This window comes from Branchiostoma lanceolatum, chromosome 19 (assembly GCF_035083965.1).
Source record: "Branchiostoma lanceolatum isolate klBraLanc5 chromosome 19, klBraLanc5.hap2, whole genome shotgun sequence".
Lineage (NCBI taxonomy): Eukaryota > Metazoa > Chordata > Leptocardii > Amphioxiformes > Branchiostomatidae > Branchiostoma > Branchiostoma lanceolatum.
The window spans coordinates 14,473,771-14,492,293 of record NC_089740.1 but is presented as its reverse complement, the minus strand read 5'-3'; the positions used below and the strand labels follow the sequence as shown (position 1 = coordinate 14,492,293).

At 41.4% G+C, this 18,523-nt stretch overlaps 1 protein-coding gene across 1 annotated transcript; it reads left to right on the top strand.

Annotated features, from left to right (window-relative positions):
• Positions 1–2,178: 2,178 nt before the first annotated feature.
• LOC136425178 (tudor and KH domain-containing protein-like) lies at positions 2,179–18,213 on the top strand. The gene is made up of 13 exons (XM_066413975.1): positions 2,179–2,308; positions 4,312–4,466; positions 5,190–5,314; positions 10,205–10,406; positions 10,857–10,999; positions 11,270–11,423; positions 11,863–12,062; positions 13,285–13,460; positions 14,301–14,365; positions 15,173–15,324; positions 15,792–16,490; positions 17,329–17,470; positions 18,011–18,213. The coding sequence occupies exons 2-13, from the start codon at positions 4,328–4,330 to the stop codon at positions 18,211–18,213; spliced, it is 2,400 nt and encodes a 799-aa protein (XP_066270072.1). The 5' UTR covers positions 2,179–2,308; positions 4,312–4,327.
• The last annotated feature ends 310 nt before the right edge of the window (positions 18,214–18,523 follow it).

Genomic DNA, 18,523 nt, shown 5'->3' with positions numbered 1-18,523 from the left:
GCCACGCCACAAGCCAGTGGATTATTCAGAATCTACCAATCTGCACAATATAAGAATCGGTTTTCTAGATTGAATGTATGCATGCATGAATGTATGAAATAGTTAACTGTTAGGGTCATCGATCGTTTTTTTTTTCCAGTGAAGCCATAACTGACCGGTTACATGTACGGTAGGAGAAAATGCTGTGGCTATCGGTCGTTTTGCAATTGCACAGCAATAGATATTTGTATGTGAATCGCAGCAGATGTAACTGCCAATTGTTTTTAAAAGAGCGTCATTATTTTGGCCAAAACATGTATTAAGGCCAGATCTGTTGAAAGTATAGAATCACAGTGGTAACATACAGTGCAGTCTTGCAGCCACATGTAATATTCTGAGCCGCATCAGTTTTCTAACAGACCCCAGCTAGTGTAAAGAGGTTGTCTGTTGACTTTTGCAATCAAAATCAGTACAAACGCCGGCCAGATCAGTGACTGAACAGTAATAATCTACGCCAGTTTTCCACTAGACCGCATTGCAAGGAGATTGCCTGTATACTTTTGCAATCAAAATCAGTACAAAAGCCGGCAGATCAGTGACTTAGTAAAGGTTCTGAACAGTCATAAAACTGAGCCACGCCGGTTTTCCACTAGACCGCAGTGCAAAGAGCTTGCCAGTTCCAATCATGATGGAATCACTAATGTGTTTACGTGTAACAGTGTCGCCGGATCGATGTCTATTCACCCGGGAATAAACCATTTCAAACCATGACCGCCATTCTGCTTTCCGTTGTTTCTTTTACATATCAGATCTCTATTGTTTCTTTCATATATAATAAATGTAGATACACGATTAAAGCACAGAAACACTTGAATGTATGGTCACCAAGGTTTCTATAAATAGTGAATATATTAAAACATGAATGATGGTCACGTCTTCAAGTTCAAAAATGTATCTTCTTCCGTGCCCAGTTTGATATGAAAGACTTTCAAAACATCTATTCAGTGTCCGTTGTGATAACATGTTAATAGATACAATGTATCTATAGTGATTTTCCCCGGGGTGAGCGACTGGAGAAAATCATTACCCTAATGGTGTTTAATGTTTGAGTGGGTCGCAACAGATCTGACAGGGCATTGCCATATGCTGCCTAAGCGTGCTGTTATCGGGGACACTGGCAAAAGGATGAGGTGTTTCCATGCAACGTGAAAACTTGAATATGACGTAAATATGCAATGCCGCCATGATGGTGGTAGGACGGAACCAAGATGGCGACTGGTCACTGGGAACCCACACTGACTCCCAGAAATAAATAAAATATTCAAATGACTAATCAACTTTGGAATCCTCTATTTTCCAAGCAGTGATCATAGGGAAGATTGTGACCTTCTTCCCATTGGGCCATCCGTCAAAACAGGGATATGAGAAGGTCATGATCTTTACAATCAACCTCTTCTCAGAGGGTGAGGAATCATCTATAGCCTGGTGCTAACTGATTACGTAGAATTAAAAGGGGATCTGAATGCGCTTTTTCGTAAGTCGTAGCAAGGAGGTTTTAAAACCTCCTTGGTCGTAGTCAACCTTTTTTGATTCCCCTTAATTCGTAGGGAAAGCCGTCTCATGATGCACGACTGACGTAGCTCGTAGCGAGGCAACCACCTTTTGAGTCGCATAAGGCGTTGTCGGGACCCCCATGCAGACCCTCTTAAAACAGGCGAATCGAAGTAAGGTAGCAATGAAAAAACTAAAGTTTAACATATCTCATCGAAGATGATGATGATCTTGCGCGCGGACATGGCAGATACTAAATTACGTCATACTCTTGGGACTTTTTATGACTTAATTGACAAAGTTATTGACTTAATTGAGTAAGTTATCGATAGTAATTTGGGAAAGTATCGATTGTAAATACTATAGAAAGGATATAATATCCTTACTAAATGCTTCATAAATGAGCTTGAAGTTTCATGGGCATCCTATTCCTAATGAAATAAGATTTGGTAATTTGATATCTCAGACATAACCATGGAGTGTTATTGTCATCCTCTTTTTCCCAAGAGAAAGCGTACATTTTCCTTTAAATTGTATACATTAACTATAAAACATGTTCAAGAAAACAAACTCGCTGCTTTCAAGAAAAACAGCAAAAGAGATACAAACCGCTGAGTTGACTTCAGAAAGCCCCCCGGCCGTCTTCCCACTGTGCACCGGGAGGAAAATGGCGGCGAGTTTCGTGTGATGTCGTCTGAACTGTCGGCACTTCTCTCCATCTTCCCGCCTCCCTACCTCCGAGAAACACCGATACTTCTTCATCTCAGCAAAATACAAGGTAAGTCTTATCCAAAACTATCCAAGAACACGTAAGATTGTGAAACTATCGCGCGTAGATCGTAGTTGCCCGAAGCGATGTGCTGTCACCCTAAATATATGTCACCTTACCCAGTTTTCAAGAAATTACATCGTGACCTACATCTGTTGTGTGCGTGGGGGAATTATAGATAACTTGGAAACAATTCGAGCTGCTTATTAATCTAGTTCAAAGCTCAACAATGCCGATGATATTAGGAATATTTTCCCATAGCTCTGTAGATGTATTTTGCGATCATTCCGTGGTGCAATTCTCACCTCATTGCTGCGAGTTGCCCTTGTGCGTGACAGACTGCAACTTGTGGAAAAACAAAGATGGTCTCATACCGCATGTTGTTTTTTCGCGAGATGGAATCGAATGTTTAGGGTCTCGTATTGTTCTGTGAAGGTTGAAGCAACTTATTTACGGTTGTTCAGTTGAATGTATTTGTTTTCTTATTAAAAATTAGTGTTTTGCATTGTCGATCTGTAGAACACATGTAAAAAAATAGTTTTGTTTATTTGTTTTCATTGCAAACATTTTCATCTGTTTGATTGCAAATTGAACTATTTGAAATTTTCTGCACTTTGTTGAGGATCATATTTCTCAGCACAGACTCATGGACAATCCTTTACAGTTTAGACAAACATTAAATTGCTTGTTTTATGATTATAGATTAAGTTTGCCCTCCCCCCAGAGAAGATGGATCAGTCCAGATTGATGAGCTGGAGGTCGTTGACCTTTTCCTGGTGCTGGAATTAGCACCAACATGTGGTCTGGCATTTGCTAATTGTTTTGGCTGCCCGCGGGCTGCGATCACGATTCAGGGAACACGATTCATCGAACACGATTCTTGGAACACGACTCAGCGCACGAAATACCCACCTGCTTCCAGTAATTTAGAAAAAAATTGACATTTCAGGAAAAACTTTTATAATGGACAACTTGAGATCTCTCCATGTGAAAATGTAACATTAGGTAAAAACAGACCAAAAGTGAGCCCTGCCTATTTTGGTATTTATCTCGCTCTCTGCCTTTCTATCATCAGTTGCAAAAGAAATGTAACGTTATATAAACTGGAAAAGATATTCCTAGAATTTGTCATTTGATATTTTGACAGAATTGTGTTGCCAATGATGCATGAATTAAGTCTATCATCTTGACAAACAAATTAACTTGTCCAATTAATGTAGAAAACATTGAAGCCACTCTGACAGGGGGCGAACTTGCGGTTTGCTGAAATCATCAAAGAAAATTTATTCCTATTGTACTTGTAGATACTCCAAAACCCCTATCACATTCTTTAAAAGCTGTGCTTGACTGTGTCAGGCTCAATAGGTGAATACTATCAAACAGACATTGGTGTCCGTCCCTATGTAAATTGAAATGGGCCTTGGTTGTGTTATCTGATGGGAAATGCTACACAAACTTGATTGCATACATTACTAGATGACATCATCTGAGGCCTGGGGAAAAGTGTGTTTCTGGTTACTGTGAATGCATTTAAGTTTGCATGCCTTTTATTTCGCGGTAGGGAGAAAATGGAGTCTTCAAGGTGGTTTTAAGTTCGCTTTTGAAACAATAGTAGGTCGTGGTGGTTTTAAGTTCGCGGCAAAGAGCTTACTGCGAAAACCGTGAACATTTCTGCATTTACATTCATTGAGTGACTAGCAAAAACCTGTGACCCTAGCTCAGTAAATCACATACATCAATGGCTGGGGTACTAAGACCAAGCCTAGGCCTGTTGTATGTATTGACGATATGTGACAACCCCTGCATGGTGTAGGAAGATATATAAAAGAATGTCTTAAGACATTAGAAATTCCTCCCATTCTTATCCCATATATACTACACACTCTTGTATCAGATAGATCAGCCATATGGAACTGTGGTTATGTACATGTACCAGTACTACTAAGTGCCAGTAGATGCCATACCTTGTACCTTGTTATTATTGACGTGATTGAAATGTATTTTCTCCCTAGGTGTAAGCTATAACTAATGGAGAGGTTGAGAGATCTGGGCGATGCCCTGAACCACCTGACAACCAGTCAGAAGGTGGCCCTGGGCGTGGCCGTGCCTGCTGCCATGGTAACGGGCTATCTACTGGTCAAGAGGAGCCAGGGACAGAGACTGGAAGGTAGTTTAGTTGTCAAATCTTGATCAAGAAAATTGACAGTAATTGTGAATTACGTCCATGTAATGCGTTGATGAAGGTTCGACATCCAAAATAGTTACTCAAGCAACTGGATAAAATTTCGAAACAGTCAGACGTTTCAGACAGCACCCGCTATCAGTCACTGATGAAAGATAGCGGATGCTGTCTGAAACATCTGACTGTTTTGAAATTTTATCCAGTTGCTTGAGTAATTATTTTTGGCGTATCATACCTGTAATGATGTATCATAACCTCGCTGGCAACAAAAAGAACTGGAAGCTTATTTACAGTCGCCTGCGCTGCAGCCGACCAATGATGATGATCATACAGTACACATGTGGCATGCATATGTATCATGAGAGCGCATTTTGTATTTTTCAAATCTAAGTTGAAAATGTTTGCCAAATGACTACATTCAAACATTGTAAATAAATCCTCAATTTCTGTAAGTATGTTAAACACATGCATGTCAATTTTAGTTGTCAATTTCACGATATATTATGAATCTATGAAATAGCATTAAAGCTGTATGTACTGTATACATAGTACCAGACTGTACATGTATGAACCTTTGTGGAAAGGAGAACTTCAAATCATAATTATGCTTGATCAATTTGTTTTATATTATAATACTCTCTACTAGCATAAGTTCTATCTCTGTAACAATACTGGAAGAATAATTAAAGTAACTTTTTGTTTTAACAGATGAGTTTGAACAAGAAGAAGCTGCCAAGTCCATGGCCACATCGCGACAGACAACAATCGAAGTCAAAGTTCCCCGCCGCGTTGTTGGAGCCGTGATCGGCAGACAGGGAGCCAACATTAAACAGGTCAGGGGTCAATGTTGAGGTCAGGTCAGGGGTCAACGTTGTCTTTCGGGTACATAATGTAACCTCCTTTAACATTAATTATTAATTAATAACAATGAAAAAGTGAAACAAATTAAAAGACTGCATATTGTTCTCAAATTTTCATTTTCATCTTCAAACAATGATGTCACTATACATGCCATGACATCCCTAACCAACAGCTAATGGTTTTCAAAGGACTAGCCCTAGCCCTGCTGACAAAGACAGGACATTGCAATGAAGTTTTGACATGTACAGCATAACCCCGTCAGCTATAACAATATAAGTGCATGTACATAAAAGCTATTGTATTAAATAATACATGATTTGAAATAACGTCTTAGGGTAGATGAAACGACGGAGAGTTGCGCTGAAAGTCGCTCAGTTTCGCAGCTTTCTTTGTAAGATTCATTCCCTCCGGAGCCTCCGTTTGCAGCGTCTCAATCCAAAACGCCTCCTCGTCTTTCCTCAGCTGATCGTCGCGACTCTCTATCTGTACGATTGGCCGAACACGGACGTTTTTCATGGAGTGTCCCGCGCTGTTGAAATGTTTTGCCAGCGCCGACGTCTTGTTTTGGTTGATACTCGCAATGTGGCTGCTGAATTTCGTGCGTAGTTCCTCCTTAGTTTCCCCGACGTACTGCAGCCCACACTTGCTGCAGGAGACAAGGTATATGATGTAAGTGGATCGGCACGTCATGCTGTCCTTCATCTGGAAGGATTCCTCCGTTGCGTGGCTACTGAACGTCGCACCCTCCTCCAAATGTTCACACGTCATGCATCGCTCCGACCCGCATTTCATCGAGCCCAGCAGCGAATCAAAAATCATCACCGTGTCTTCCTCTGTGTCTGTCACTACCAGCTGACCTTGTGGTGTCATGGCAACGGCTTGCGGGCGGGGCATGTCCGTGGCGACGTGTTTGAGGAACCTTCCTCGATTGTCAAACATCCTAACGCGATGGTTCCCGCTGTCAGCGACAATGACGTTACCAGAACTGTCCGTACAGAGGCCATGTGGGTTGTTCAACATCCCTTCGTCTCTCTCCTTCTTTTTACCGGTGTTTCCAAACTTCAGCTGAAGCTGTCCCTCCTTGTAGACGTAGACGCAGTTGTTGTTGGAGTCTGCTACCAGAATCCTCCCCTTCCCGTCTACAGTGATGTACCGTGGGTATTTCATTCCCTGCTGACCCCCTACCGTCCTCACCGCAGTCCCGTCTGAAGTAAACACCATCACTTCTCCATGCAAGTTCGGCTCCTCTCCCGTTGTTTGCGTCACGAGGACGTGATTTTTCTCCACATCCACCGCAATCCCTCTCAACCACTCTGTCTCAACCTGCAGTTTGAACATTGCTAGCCTCTTTCCTTGTTTTGTGTACCTTACGGCATAGTCAGCCGTGTTTCTGTACCCGACGACCCACAGTTTACCCTCCCCGTCTATCGCGACATCTGATGGCTCGATTGTCTCATCTCCATGTATCGTTGTTATGAATTCTGTCGCACTGTCTTCACTGAAAATCTGGATTCTCTTGCTGTAACAGTCGGCTACAAAGATCTCCCCTTCCTCTGACACTGCCACCCCGCTTGGGTACTCAAATGGACTCTTCCCATCACCGTTTCCACCAATCACAGTCCTCTCCTGTTTCGGCGCAGAAGTTTGAGTATCGCTTTTCTTGTTTTCAGTTTGGTCCTGTTTTGGTTGTTTGGAGAGTTGGACCGTCGCTTGCCGCATTTTCTCCAAGACATCCTTGATTTCTTCGTCGAGACTTAAAGACGGCGTGTGGGGAAGGCCCTGCTTCTCGGCTGTGACTAAGATGGGCTCCTTGTAGCCGACCCTCTCCAGCTCCGTCTTGAGACACGACTTGAGGAAGGGGCCGTTCAGGATGGAGGTGAAGTAGTCTTGCCCCAGCTGGGAGTGGAAGATGACAGGAACTAGGAGGGACGCTCCTTCCAGCTCTACTATAACCTAGGGTGAACCAATCAATCAGTTAATCAGTCAATCAATCAATCAACCAATCTTTCAATCACTTAATCAATCATTTTTTTGTTGAAATTAAACTGACAGTACCAGTATGGTGATTATTACTAACATGTGGATTTTAAAAGTAAAATTTTTGAAATCAATAAGACCCATATGTTAATCTTCCAGCTAAGCATTTTTTTATGTCTGACAACCAAGACACAGAATGGCTGAGGCCTTACTGCTAGACTACATGTATGCTGCAAAATGTACCAAGATGACAACAAAGCTTTGAATTGCTGAAAACTTTACTCCCTGAAACTGTGTGTGCTAACTAACAGTAACAAGGTATACAGTCTTTCCCCTCAGACTCTGTAATTTTACAGTTCAGCCTTAAACTTGTCAATCTGAGACCCAACAAAATAAATACTAGTACTGTATATGGCCTAATAGTGACACACCACTATGTACAAATGTACCTGTGGGTCGGCTGGCTGGTCGGGGTTGAAGGGGTCTCTCCGCTCGATGGCCCGGTGTATCGCCATCATGGTCTGCTCCTTGTTGGCTGCGTAGAACGCGCCGATCCTCGAGCGAACGGGAAGCCAGGGGTTACTGACCCTCAGGTGGCCCCATACCTGTAACAGGGAACAAAATGATTCACATTTTTATGTATTTTGAAACAACAAAAGTACTGGAACTTTATTTGGTATTGTCTACAACTACATGACTGTATAAACGAACAAAAGAACTTAAATTTAAAGTGCAAGTAAAATTCAAGTCTACATAATGTCGTATATGCATACACGTATATCACAGTGTTGGGTGTGTATTATGATATTACCACTACCTGTTTATGCTACGTATTAAAAATGTAAACTTTGTTATTGGATTGGATGGAATACCAAAACAAGCACATGTAATATAGAGGGAAGAAAGCATGTCAATCAGCTATAAGTGCAGCTTAGACGTGCAGCTTAATATAAAATACATCTACAAGTTAGTACAACAATGTCGTTAACAACACCAACGGCACCTTCATGGAAGGCTGGGTTATGGTGGTGTCAGCATGTCAAGAGGCTAGCAGTACAGAACGCATGCAGGCAGTTTATAAAGATGTACAACAAGAATGTCATTAACAACACCTTCAGTACCTGCATGGAAGGTTGGGCTGTGGTGATGTCAGCAGACGTTGTGGGGAAGAAGTTGTCCCAGAAAGGCTGCGCAGACTCGTTCTGTGCAAGGGAGTCTTGAAGACTGTCCTTTTCTTCTCCTTCAGCCATCTTAAAGGAGGAAGAAACAAACCTTCTGCTAGCTTTAACTGTAAGGTTGTTAAAAGCTTCTTTCAACTGTTCCTTTGAACCAAGTAACACCAACTAGTTAACCTTCTCCCTGCTGCCTAACTCTGTAACTAATTGAGAATTTGGTGCTACTTCAGAGTGCTAGAGGTTAAATGCTAACTCCAATTGTACAATCCTTCTGCAAATTTGCAGGTTTTTCTTCGATTTGTGTAGCAACCGACGCTAACAGTAACACAAATTTTCCAAACCCTCTACCAAGTGTAGGGGTGTAGCAGAGTGACGCTAACTCCAGTTACAAACTGAAGGTGTCGGGTTACCACAAACAAAGGGGGTGCTTGTCACCTGGTCCATTCTAAATAATAGGAACGGCTGTTACATTCATGGGTGATACTCACACCTTATAAACACAAATCTAGCACTGGTAATAAATGGGCTAGTGTTAAGTATATATGTAATGCTACGTTGCAGTAATACAGTTGAAACCTTTTTCTAGTCTATAGCTATACTTTTACTTTTAGTACTGGCCACTCAAGGGACTTTAACTCAAAGTTTTGAAAATGGTTGCAGTAGACAGGACTGTGGCTACTACATAGTGAATTATAGACAGGATTCTTAATGCTTGGGTCAATGGGAAAATGATATCTGGGACCAACAAATGCATGTATGGTGGCCCAGATGGCCAGGTAGTTCTTAGTTCTTACACGGAGGTGTTCATTAGAGTACAGGTTAGATCAATGGCCAGTGGTCCTAATGTAGAGGTGGTCAAAGGTAAAGGTGACTTTACTACTAGAAGTAGTTGTACAGTCCGAAGTTTAACTCAGAGTTTACCATTGGAGGGTCTACATGGCCTTTGAGAGAAATATTGACACAGTAGGCCCTTCAGACATTAAAGTTTGCTAAAGTGTAACACTATACTATTGTTCGGCTGGTGTTCTATTTCAAACAGTTCTAGTTTGTTGCAATGTTGTGAAATATGATAGGATTAGGGCTTCACAGTTCACATCTACGAAAAACTTTCTTTTCGCACCTGAGAAAGAACAGAGAGACTGATACACATCATTGTTAATATGATGTTAAGATATTGTTGTTCCTTTCATGTTTTTTCAGGTCCAGGAAATTTCAGGAGCTCGAGTTAACTTTCATCATTAGGACAGGACTAGATGAAAATGAAGACATTGTTGTTTTCTTCCGTGGTGCACCCAAAAAAAGCAAAAAGATGAACACTCATAATTACACACAAGAATTGATTTTTTGTTGTAACAGTTGTCATTTTCACTCTTTCAGGTCCAGGAAATTTCGGGAGCTCGAGTAAACTTCCGTGATGAGGCAGGACTAGATGAAAATGAGGACAGAGTTGTTCTGATCCGAGGTGCTCCGGAGAAAGCCCAGGAGGCGGAGAGACTCATCCACAAGTCTAGAATAAGAATATTTTCAATCGTTGTGTAATTCATTTTTCAGGTCCAGCAAATTTCAGGAGCTTGAGAAATGTCTGTGACAAAAACAAGGACAGGCTTGTAGTAATCCATGGTGCACTGGAGAAAGCACAGGAAGATGATTCATAATTATGCAAGATTGTTGATATTATGGTAACATTTTTCTGTTTCTGTTCTTTTTCAGGTCCAGGAAATTTCAGGAGCTCGAGTAAACTTCCGTGATGAGGCAGGACTAGATGAAAACGAGGACAGAGTTGTGTTGATCCGAGGTGCTCCGGAGAAAGCACAGGAGGCGGAGAGATTGATCCACAAGATCATCGCTGATCAGCCGGTCATCCTGACAGAAGAGATCCATCTGCCGCAAAGGGCGCTGGGCAGGATCATAGGTAAGTGTTACGATATAACTTTTAGTGTTTTGAAAAAGTAAGATGAAATGAAAATTGGTTTCTGACATTTCCGAAAATGTTTTTTTTTCTATAAATTACTTTTTCTATTATTAATATCAGTAAGTAAAAAAACAGTGTATGGATGTTTTTAAAAGGGGAATTGATATGCAAACTTAAATCAATCTGATATGTTCAGCAAATCTAAGTTTCACCATTACACATTGCACACTGCTTGCTTGTTTTAGTTACTTTATTGCACAACCTAAATGATAGTAGATTTAGAAGTTTGGATAGTAGGTATCCTTCCATGTCGGGAAAATGACAATGAAATCTTTGTATAAGGCAGCTGCCATCATGGATCCTACAAGTTTACAAGTATCGACTTCAAAGACATGGTTTCAGAAATGCTTCAAAGATGACTGATTGACTGACAAAAAAAATTTCTTCCAGGAAAGAACGGTGACACCATCAGACAGCTGTGTCGGACGTCCCACGCCAAGATCAAGATCGACCGCGGAGGGGACGAGAGGAGTCCGGACTGCGTCAAACTGGCCACGATCACCGGCACCAAGGAACAGATCGAACATGCACGGGTAAGGATGCCTGTAATAATGAAATACACACACTAATTAAGGGTCTTGGATGTGTGTGATAATGAAATGAAGTGTATCATTATAATAACTTATATGAGCATCAAGGATGGATGGCTTGCTTGCTACATTTTAATATTGAATGTGTATATTCGGAATTGCAGAAACGCAGACAGAAGACTGTTAGAAATCAAGGTAGTTAGTAAGATACACAAGGTGACAGTTACTCAAGCAACTGCTTGATTTGGACAAATATCTTTGATATTTCCCCAGGGCCTTCTTGAGGAGAAGATAGCTGAGGAGGAGGCCTTCAGACAGAGGCTGGCCGTGTCCACGGGTAACCGGCAGCACCGGCGCGGGGCGGAGCGACCGGGCACACGGGACCGGCAGGCGGATACCCGGCAGCCCAGAACGCACCAACAGGAAGGTACATACATGCGCAAATGTATAGACTACATCTTGAATTTATGCAGAAGGTAGAAGTAGCCATCTTTCAATTCATGTGGGCACCACATCAGGAGCATGTGTTGGTGTGATATGTTGCAATTTATTACAGCAAAGATTCCCAATGTTGTTGATAAAAGAGAACATAATGTAGTTATTGGGATGTTTCATTGTGAAATTTAAACTTTTAAGTTTAAATATACAAAAACAAGAAAAAGAATTTTAAAAACTCAAAGATAGTATTATATTAAATTATTAACATTCATATTGCAATAGCGTTCCCCATATTTTTCTGCGTGCTTCTTACAAATGTACCTTTAGATTGAGAGCAAACTTTAGAGATTTAAACCTGATATGTTTGCATCTATTACAGTTGTAGTTGTTGCAGCTGATAACATTTCTCTTTCTGTCTTCCTCTATAGCCAAAGAGACTAAGAAGCTGAGCCCCACCTCCCCACCCAACTCCCCCCTCCCCCAGCACAACGACTTCTTCGAAGTGTTTGTGTCGGCTGTGGAGACCCCGGGGCACTTCTGGGTTCAGATGGTGAACGCTAAGGCCCCTCAACTCGACCGCTTGGTGCAGGACATGTCTGACTACTACTCTGAAGAACATGTCAAGGAGGTTTGTGTTCTATTGTTTGTTTGCTTGTTGTGGACACACATGGCTACTTCTGGGTACAGATGGTGAACGCTAAGGCACCACAACTCGACCGCTTGGTGCAGGACATGTCAGACTACTACTCAGAAGAACATGTTAAAGAGGTTTGTGTTCTATTGTTTGTTTGTTTGTTTGTTTGTTTGTTGTGGAGACCCCGGGGCACTTCTGGGTACAGATGGTGAACGCTAAGGCCCCTCAACTCGACCGCTTGGTGCAGGACATGTCTGACTACTACTCTGAAGAACATGTCAAGGAGGTTTGTATTCTATTGTTTGTTTGTTTGTTTGTTTGTTGTGGAGACCCCAGGGCACTTCTGGGTACAGATGGTGAACGCTAAAGCACCTCAACTCGACCGCTTGGTGCAGGACATGTCTGACTACTACTCAGAAGAATATGTCAAGGAGGTTTGTATTCTATTGTTTGTTTGTTTGTTTGTTTGTTTTCATGTGGAGAGGCCAGGGCACTTCTGGGTACAGATGGTGAACGCTAAGGCACCTCAACTCGACCGCTTGGTGCAGGACATGTCTGACTACTACTCAGAAGAACACGTCAAGGAGGTTTGTTTGTTTGTTTACTTGTTTGTTATGGACACACCAGGCCACTTCTGGCTACAATTGGTGAACGACAAGGTCCAAGACCTGTGATCATCTTGTGCAGGTTATGTTTTCTTCTCTTCTATCCATACAAGTTGAACCCCTTCACACCCTAATGATTGTTGACTAGATGGATATAGCCACTCCATTTTATGGTGACATCACAGACAGAAGATGTTTGATCAACAAAAAATACTCAAAAGAACTGATTGAGAAGAATAGGGCAGGACTGTTGAATACTATTTCTCTATATAGCACTAAGGTTCTTTTATTCAGAACCAAGCATTTTACAAGAGCCAACGTTTTGACGGCTGTTAGCCATCTTCATCAGGGCAATACTGACTAGTTCACAGTGCACTGAAGCTAGGTGTTACTGCTAACAATGCATTTGGGACTGAATTGTTAGCACTTAGCTTCAGTGCACTGTGAACTAGTCAGTATTGCCCTGATGAAGATGGCTGACAGCTGTCGAAACGTCGGCTCTTGTAAAATACGTGGTTGTGAATAAAAGAACCTTGCTATTCAGTCATTCACCAACCTGATGAAATTATTCAAGGATATTTCACTATAATTTCATTTTTCTATCCCTACAGTTGGAGCCAATCCGCACTGTCATGGTCGGTGACATCGTAGCGGCTCCGTTCCAACACGACGATGCGTGGTACCGTGCCCGCGTCAGGGGCTTCTGGAAGGCGGGGACGCTCGACCTGTACTACGTGGACTACGGCGACAGCGGAGTGGTGAAGAGAGAAAACTTACGGGCTCTGAGGTACATTTACACAGTCTGACTGTGTATCAGTGCACTGTTTTTCTCACTTGGATTTGATATGCCAGCATTATGATTTGCACTCACACAATCATCAACTTTTGACCTGTACTACAATGAGGGAAAACGTAAAACTAAGGTGCCAGGTTCTCAGTTTATTGTATTGCTTTATTTCCTTTAGCTTATTCCAGTTCAGCATCATTTTCTTTCTTTCACCAGAGTACAGCTCTCCCAGTGTTTATGCACTATTGAGTCTATCTTTAAGGAAGTCTCTGTACAAACCATACAAAAAATTATATTGTATAGTACTCAAGAAGAATGTACTGTACAACACTTTGTTATGAATGTGTGCTGCATCCTGGCATTAGATTAACCATCCTCCTTGCAAGGAATAGTAGGTTAGAATGTGTTGTTTTGATAGTAGTAATACAAAAGGTAGGTATAGCCTGACAACATCATGTTTATTTTCTGTCCCTCCACAGACACGACTTTAGTAGCCTTAATCCAGTTCTACATTGAATTTCTCTTTTTCGCTTTTTTCTTTAACCAGATTAGCTCTCCTTGTGTTTAAGCAATATTTTTAAGAAAGCCATCTGATATGCATGTACAAACAGTCCAAACCTTTACATTGTATGACACTAAAGAAGAATGTAACTTACTTGTTAAACACTTCATAGAATTAATAACTGTCACACAATATTCTTGTATTACATTGACCAGCCTTCTGGCAAAATTGTCAAGAATAAGAGGTTTGTATGTATACGTAGTTTGGAGTATTCTTTGGATATAGAATATATGATGGGTAATTTTCTATCATCATGTTTATTTTCTGTCCCTTCACAGACACGACTTCCTGAGCCTCCCCTTCCAGGCAGTGGAATGTTCCTTGGCAGGGGTCGCTCCAAAAGGTAAGCTGTTTTTTTGCACATTTTGTTGTACAGTATGTTGAGGGCGTGTCCACTTCTACTACTTTCACCTGTGGTGCTAGATCTGTGGCAAAGTAACCAATGTTTCAAACTGATATCATACCAACCTAAGGCAAGAGTTGTGAGGCCCAGATATGTCAGTAGTTTGTTTGTTTGTTTGAACCTTTGTTTATTCATGATAAGCTCAAATTGGCACGCAGGCCGCTTTTCATTGAGGTCATGAGGGAAGAGGTAAGGGTCAGATACAATATAACAGAGATACATAGTCATTTGAGTCCTAATAACTACAACATATATCATTACATATTTATGGTACAACAATATACAATTTCAACAACATACAACATAAAGTACATGTAGCTATAGGGCGAAAGCTGGTTCATGGTCCGTGTCCGTTCGTTTAGTTCATTTCCGTTACTTCAAGAGTCTCTAGTGCATTTGTGTAACATTTCATTATACAAATGCATTTGCATCATTCAGGGTAGACATGGCCCTTGATGGCAATCAAACTCTTATTCAAGTAACTGGATAGATTTAGGAAACTGTGAGACGTTCCAGGTTGTATTCACTACCTTTCATCAGTGACAATCCAGCACTCACTACCTTTTGTCAGTGTCAAAAGGTAGTGAGTGGTACTTGAAACATATCCAGTTGCTCTTAAATTAGTATCTTTTCACCTGGATGTCTAACCTTCATCAGTGCATGGCCCATTATAACCTTACATTCTTTCCAACTGATTCTATAGTGTTTCGTTAGATTCTGTTTTGTTTAAAAGCTGGATATTTCCAGGCGAGGACTGGAGTGAGCAGGCCTCAGACATGTTTGAGGAGCTGACCTATTGTGCCAAGTGGAAGATCCTCATGGCCAAAACAGTCACCTACATACAGCACGACCTCCAGCTCATGCCCTGCCTCCTATTGGTCGACACGCATGGGCCAAAGGTCAGGGGTCAACACACAGCTGTAATTCTAACTGTTACATAATTCTAACTGTTACAATTACATTAGGGCTGTTGTGAATTAGGATTTTACCATGGTCAATACTGACCGACGGAGGCCATATATTATTATTACATCATACATATTACAGTCAAAATTTGGAATAAGATTTCTTTTAGATTTGAAACTAAGGCATTTCAATATGTTATTACGTACAGTTTAGATTTTCTGACAATTTGAAAATTTTTTATAACCTGATACACCTTTATTCAATTACTTTTAAGAGTTCAAATTACAAGGGTATTTTGGTGTGGCAAGTAAGTTTTTCAATGGCTTGTTTTTTACAGTTGTAAGGAGTCTGAAATATCTTTTTATCTTATTTAATTTTGATTAGGAATGAAAAATTGCTGTTTTCATATTAACATTTAATAAAATTAATCTTGTTAAACTTTTCGTTTTGTTGTCTTCAGGATGTGTACATCGCAAGAGAGATGGTTAAGCAAGGTCACGCCGTGCGGGTCAAAGACTCCGACGCAGACAGCAGCCAATCAGCATCCTCCACGCCATCAGAGCCAGATCCGAACCACGTATATCCGCCAGAGTCTCCGGTACACACAGAACTTTTCGACTTCGCGGCACAGTCCGCAATGCAACAGGAAGAATCTTCGAAAAGCACCATGACTCTGTCTCTGAACCAGACTAAAACTGCCGCGACGACAGGTGAACAGTCCGACTTACATGTGAACATCAAACTTAAAGATGGACTACCACTATCCCCTCCAGGGGGAAGGAACGTGTCTAAGATATCTATAGCAATGTCTCAAGGTAATGCTAAGAAGGATCCTCAAGATGGTGCCCAAGACGCAAGCGGGCTTCTTGAAGGAAAGCTTGAGACGTTAGAAAGACACCGGGAGAAGTTTCTTAGTGAGAAGGAGAAGGAATCTCAAGACATTAAGAGTGAAGATTCCTCACAAGGCTACATGGAAATTTTGACCCCGATCTCTGAAAAGAGCAACGAGAGCAAAGAAGAGGAAAGCAAGGAGCAGATTCAGGAGCCCGCAGATTCGCACCAGGACAGTGCCTTGCTGACAACAGGGGCATCGGGAAGTGAGCGGAATATTCGCGTGTCGGTGGATTCAGACTCCAGCATGAGTGCTGCAGACATGAAGGTAAAGTTGTAGGTTGGCAAAGACTTATCGAGCTGAACTCTCTACAGGACATTTGTTACACATGTTGATGGAAATAGCTTTAGTATTGTACTAGAGGTATTTGTAAAGATTCAAGAACATGTATTAAGTAACATTTACATGTACATTGTAACCTTTTTTTTCTTCAAACAAATTTACTGTAGCTGATAGTACAAACTGTACAACAGTTTCATATAACGGTTACAAATCTATAATGTCTAAACATTCTCTTATCTACCTCTAGAAATATATTACAGTGGAATTTCAAACAATATACATGATGTATAGTTTCCTGCATTACACAATTTTAAAGTACAGTAAAACCTGACGGGCCAACAACCTGGCATAGCAAACAGTCAATAACAGTCATGATCCACAACAGCCCCGTCTAAATTTACATACTTTAGGCAAAACCATCTTGTCAGGAGCAACCACCTTTAAAAGTCACCAACATTTTTTCCTCAGTCCCTTGAGTGGGCATGCCGGTCATGACCAAGTTACACAGTACATGTACACTACAAAAAATAGCATGCTTGTTTTTTCTTTGTCCAAGAAAAGTTATCTTCCAGAAAGAGAATTATTCTGTGTGCAAGAATAAGAAAGGATAAGAAAAAGTCAGTGAGAACGTAAGCTTTTTCTTAGAATATTTTTCTCTGACCAAGTTGTTTTTCCTCACACATATGTGACTAGAAACTTCTAGATATATTTTCTTGTTGTTATGACTCTTCTTTAGCACAAAATTTTTATCTAAGATATAAATTCAGAGAAAAATGTTCTAACAAAAAGTTTGTATACAACTGTTGCTGAATCGTTTCTGTAGGCCCTTCGAAGTGAGCTGGCGTCCCAGCTGGTGGAGTCATCAGTAGTGAGAAACGGGGTTCTGCACCCGTTAGTGGAGTCCGAGCCGGTGGACGATGTAGGGAACAGCACTGCAGACAAGGAGGCTGAGGCTGTCACACCTGGTCAGTTCTTTCTTACTTGCTTGCTTATGTCGAGACCTTCCAGCCAGTTCTTAGGGTGTTGGTAAATCTCACCTGCTGACGTTTCGGTGTCTGTCAGACACCTTCCTCAGAGCTTCTGTCAGCAGGTGAGATTTACTGGTTGTGTTATGAAAATCACCAACATCATAATAGTATATTCTACCAAACTGATGAAATTATTTTCAGCAGGTGAGTCGTATTTATCTTTCGAGTATTGTTTCATCAGTCTGGTAGATCACTGGATAATGAAGTTTAACGTATTATTTCGCAACCAAGAGTTTTTACCTTAAACAAATGTTTCAGTGACCATAGAGTCCCCATGGTTTCTGACACTTTCTACAGGGCAATACTGACTGGTTCTGCTTCACAATACAGCTATATGTTACTGTAGTGGGAAGGATGCGGTCTCAAATGTGACTGAATTTGTATCCCTCTCATCACAGTTTATGACTACAGTAGATTTTCTTGTCTACATTTTTGATGTATCAAAATGAATTTTTTCTTCTTCTGGTACGTCTTAAGACTTCATCAGCAGCACCTTCACATCCGAGACAAGCGTCTTCACCACGGCCAGCGGGGTCAGCGACCTCAGCAGCCCCTCTAGCGACCTTGACGACATGAAACACAGCACGACCTTGCAGGATCAGAACTACCTACTGGCACAACCCGATGTCAACAGCCGGAAGGACTCCACTGCCAGCAGCCCTTATATTAGGTTTGGTTGATTTTGTTTTTTCCTAATAGTTTTTGTTAGTGGTGTACAAGGTTTAATGGTCCTTAAACGAGTATTAACTGTTATTTCCAACACAAAAATTGGACTTACCCAAATTTTTGACCGTACGACATCGGTCTTTGTCAAGGAGTGACCCATCCATTGCTGGGGTGACGTCACGTTATGCAGATAGCACACGTGACTCCGTGAGTAGTGAATCGTAAGTAGCGGAAAGTCTGTAGCGCCCGCCGTCTCTGTTGAGGGATGGTCGTAGGGCCCTGATGTAAATGGCTTCCTTGATGCAGAGACCGATGTCGTACGGT

What these genes read in the sequence shown, in the direction of transcription:
- LOC136425178 (XM_066413975.1), top strand. Translation starts at nt 4,328, where the DNA reads ATGGAGAGGTTGAGAGATCTGGGCGATGCCCTGAACCACCTGACAACC. An exon ending in CAGAACGCACCAACAGGAAG is followed by an intron (nt 11,424 to 11,862) that starts GTACATACATGC and finishes CTTCCTCTATAG; the next exon opens with CCAAAGAGACTAAGAAGCTG. An exon ending in TGAGTGCTGCAGACATGAAG is followed by an intron (nt 16,491 to 17,328) that starts GTAAAGTTGTAG and finishes TCGTTTCTGTAG; the next exon opens with GCCCTTCGAAGTGAGCTGGC.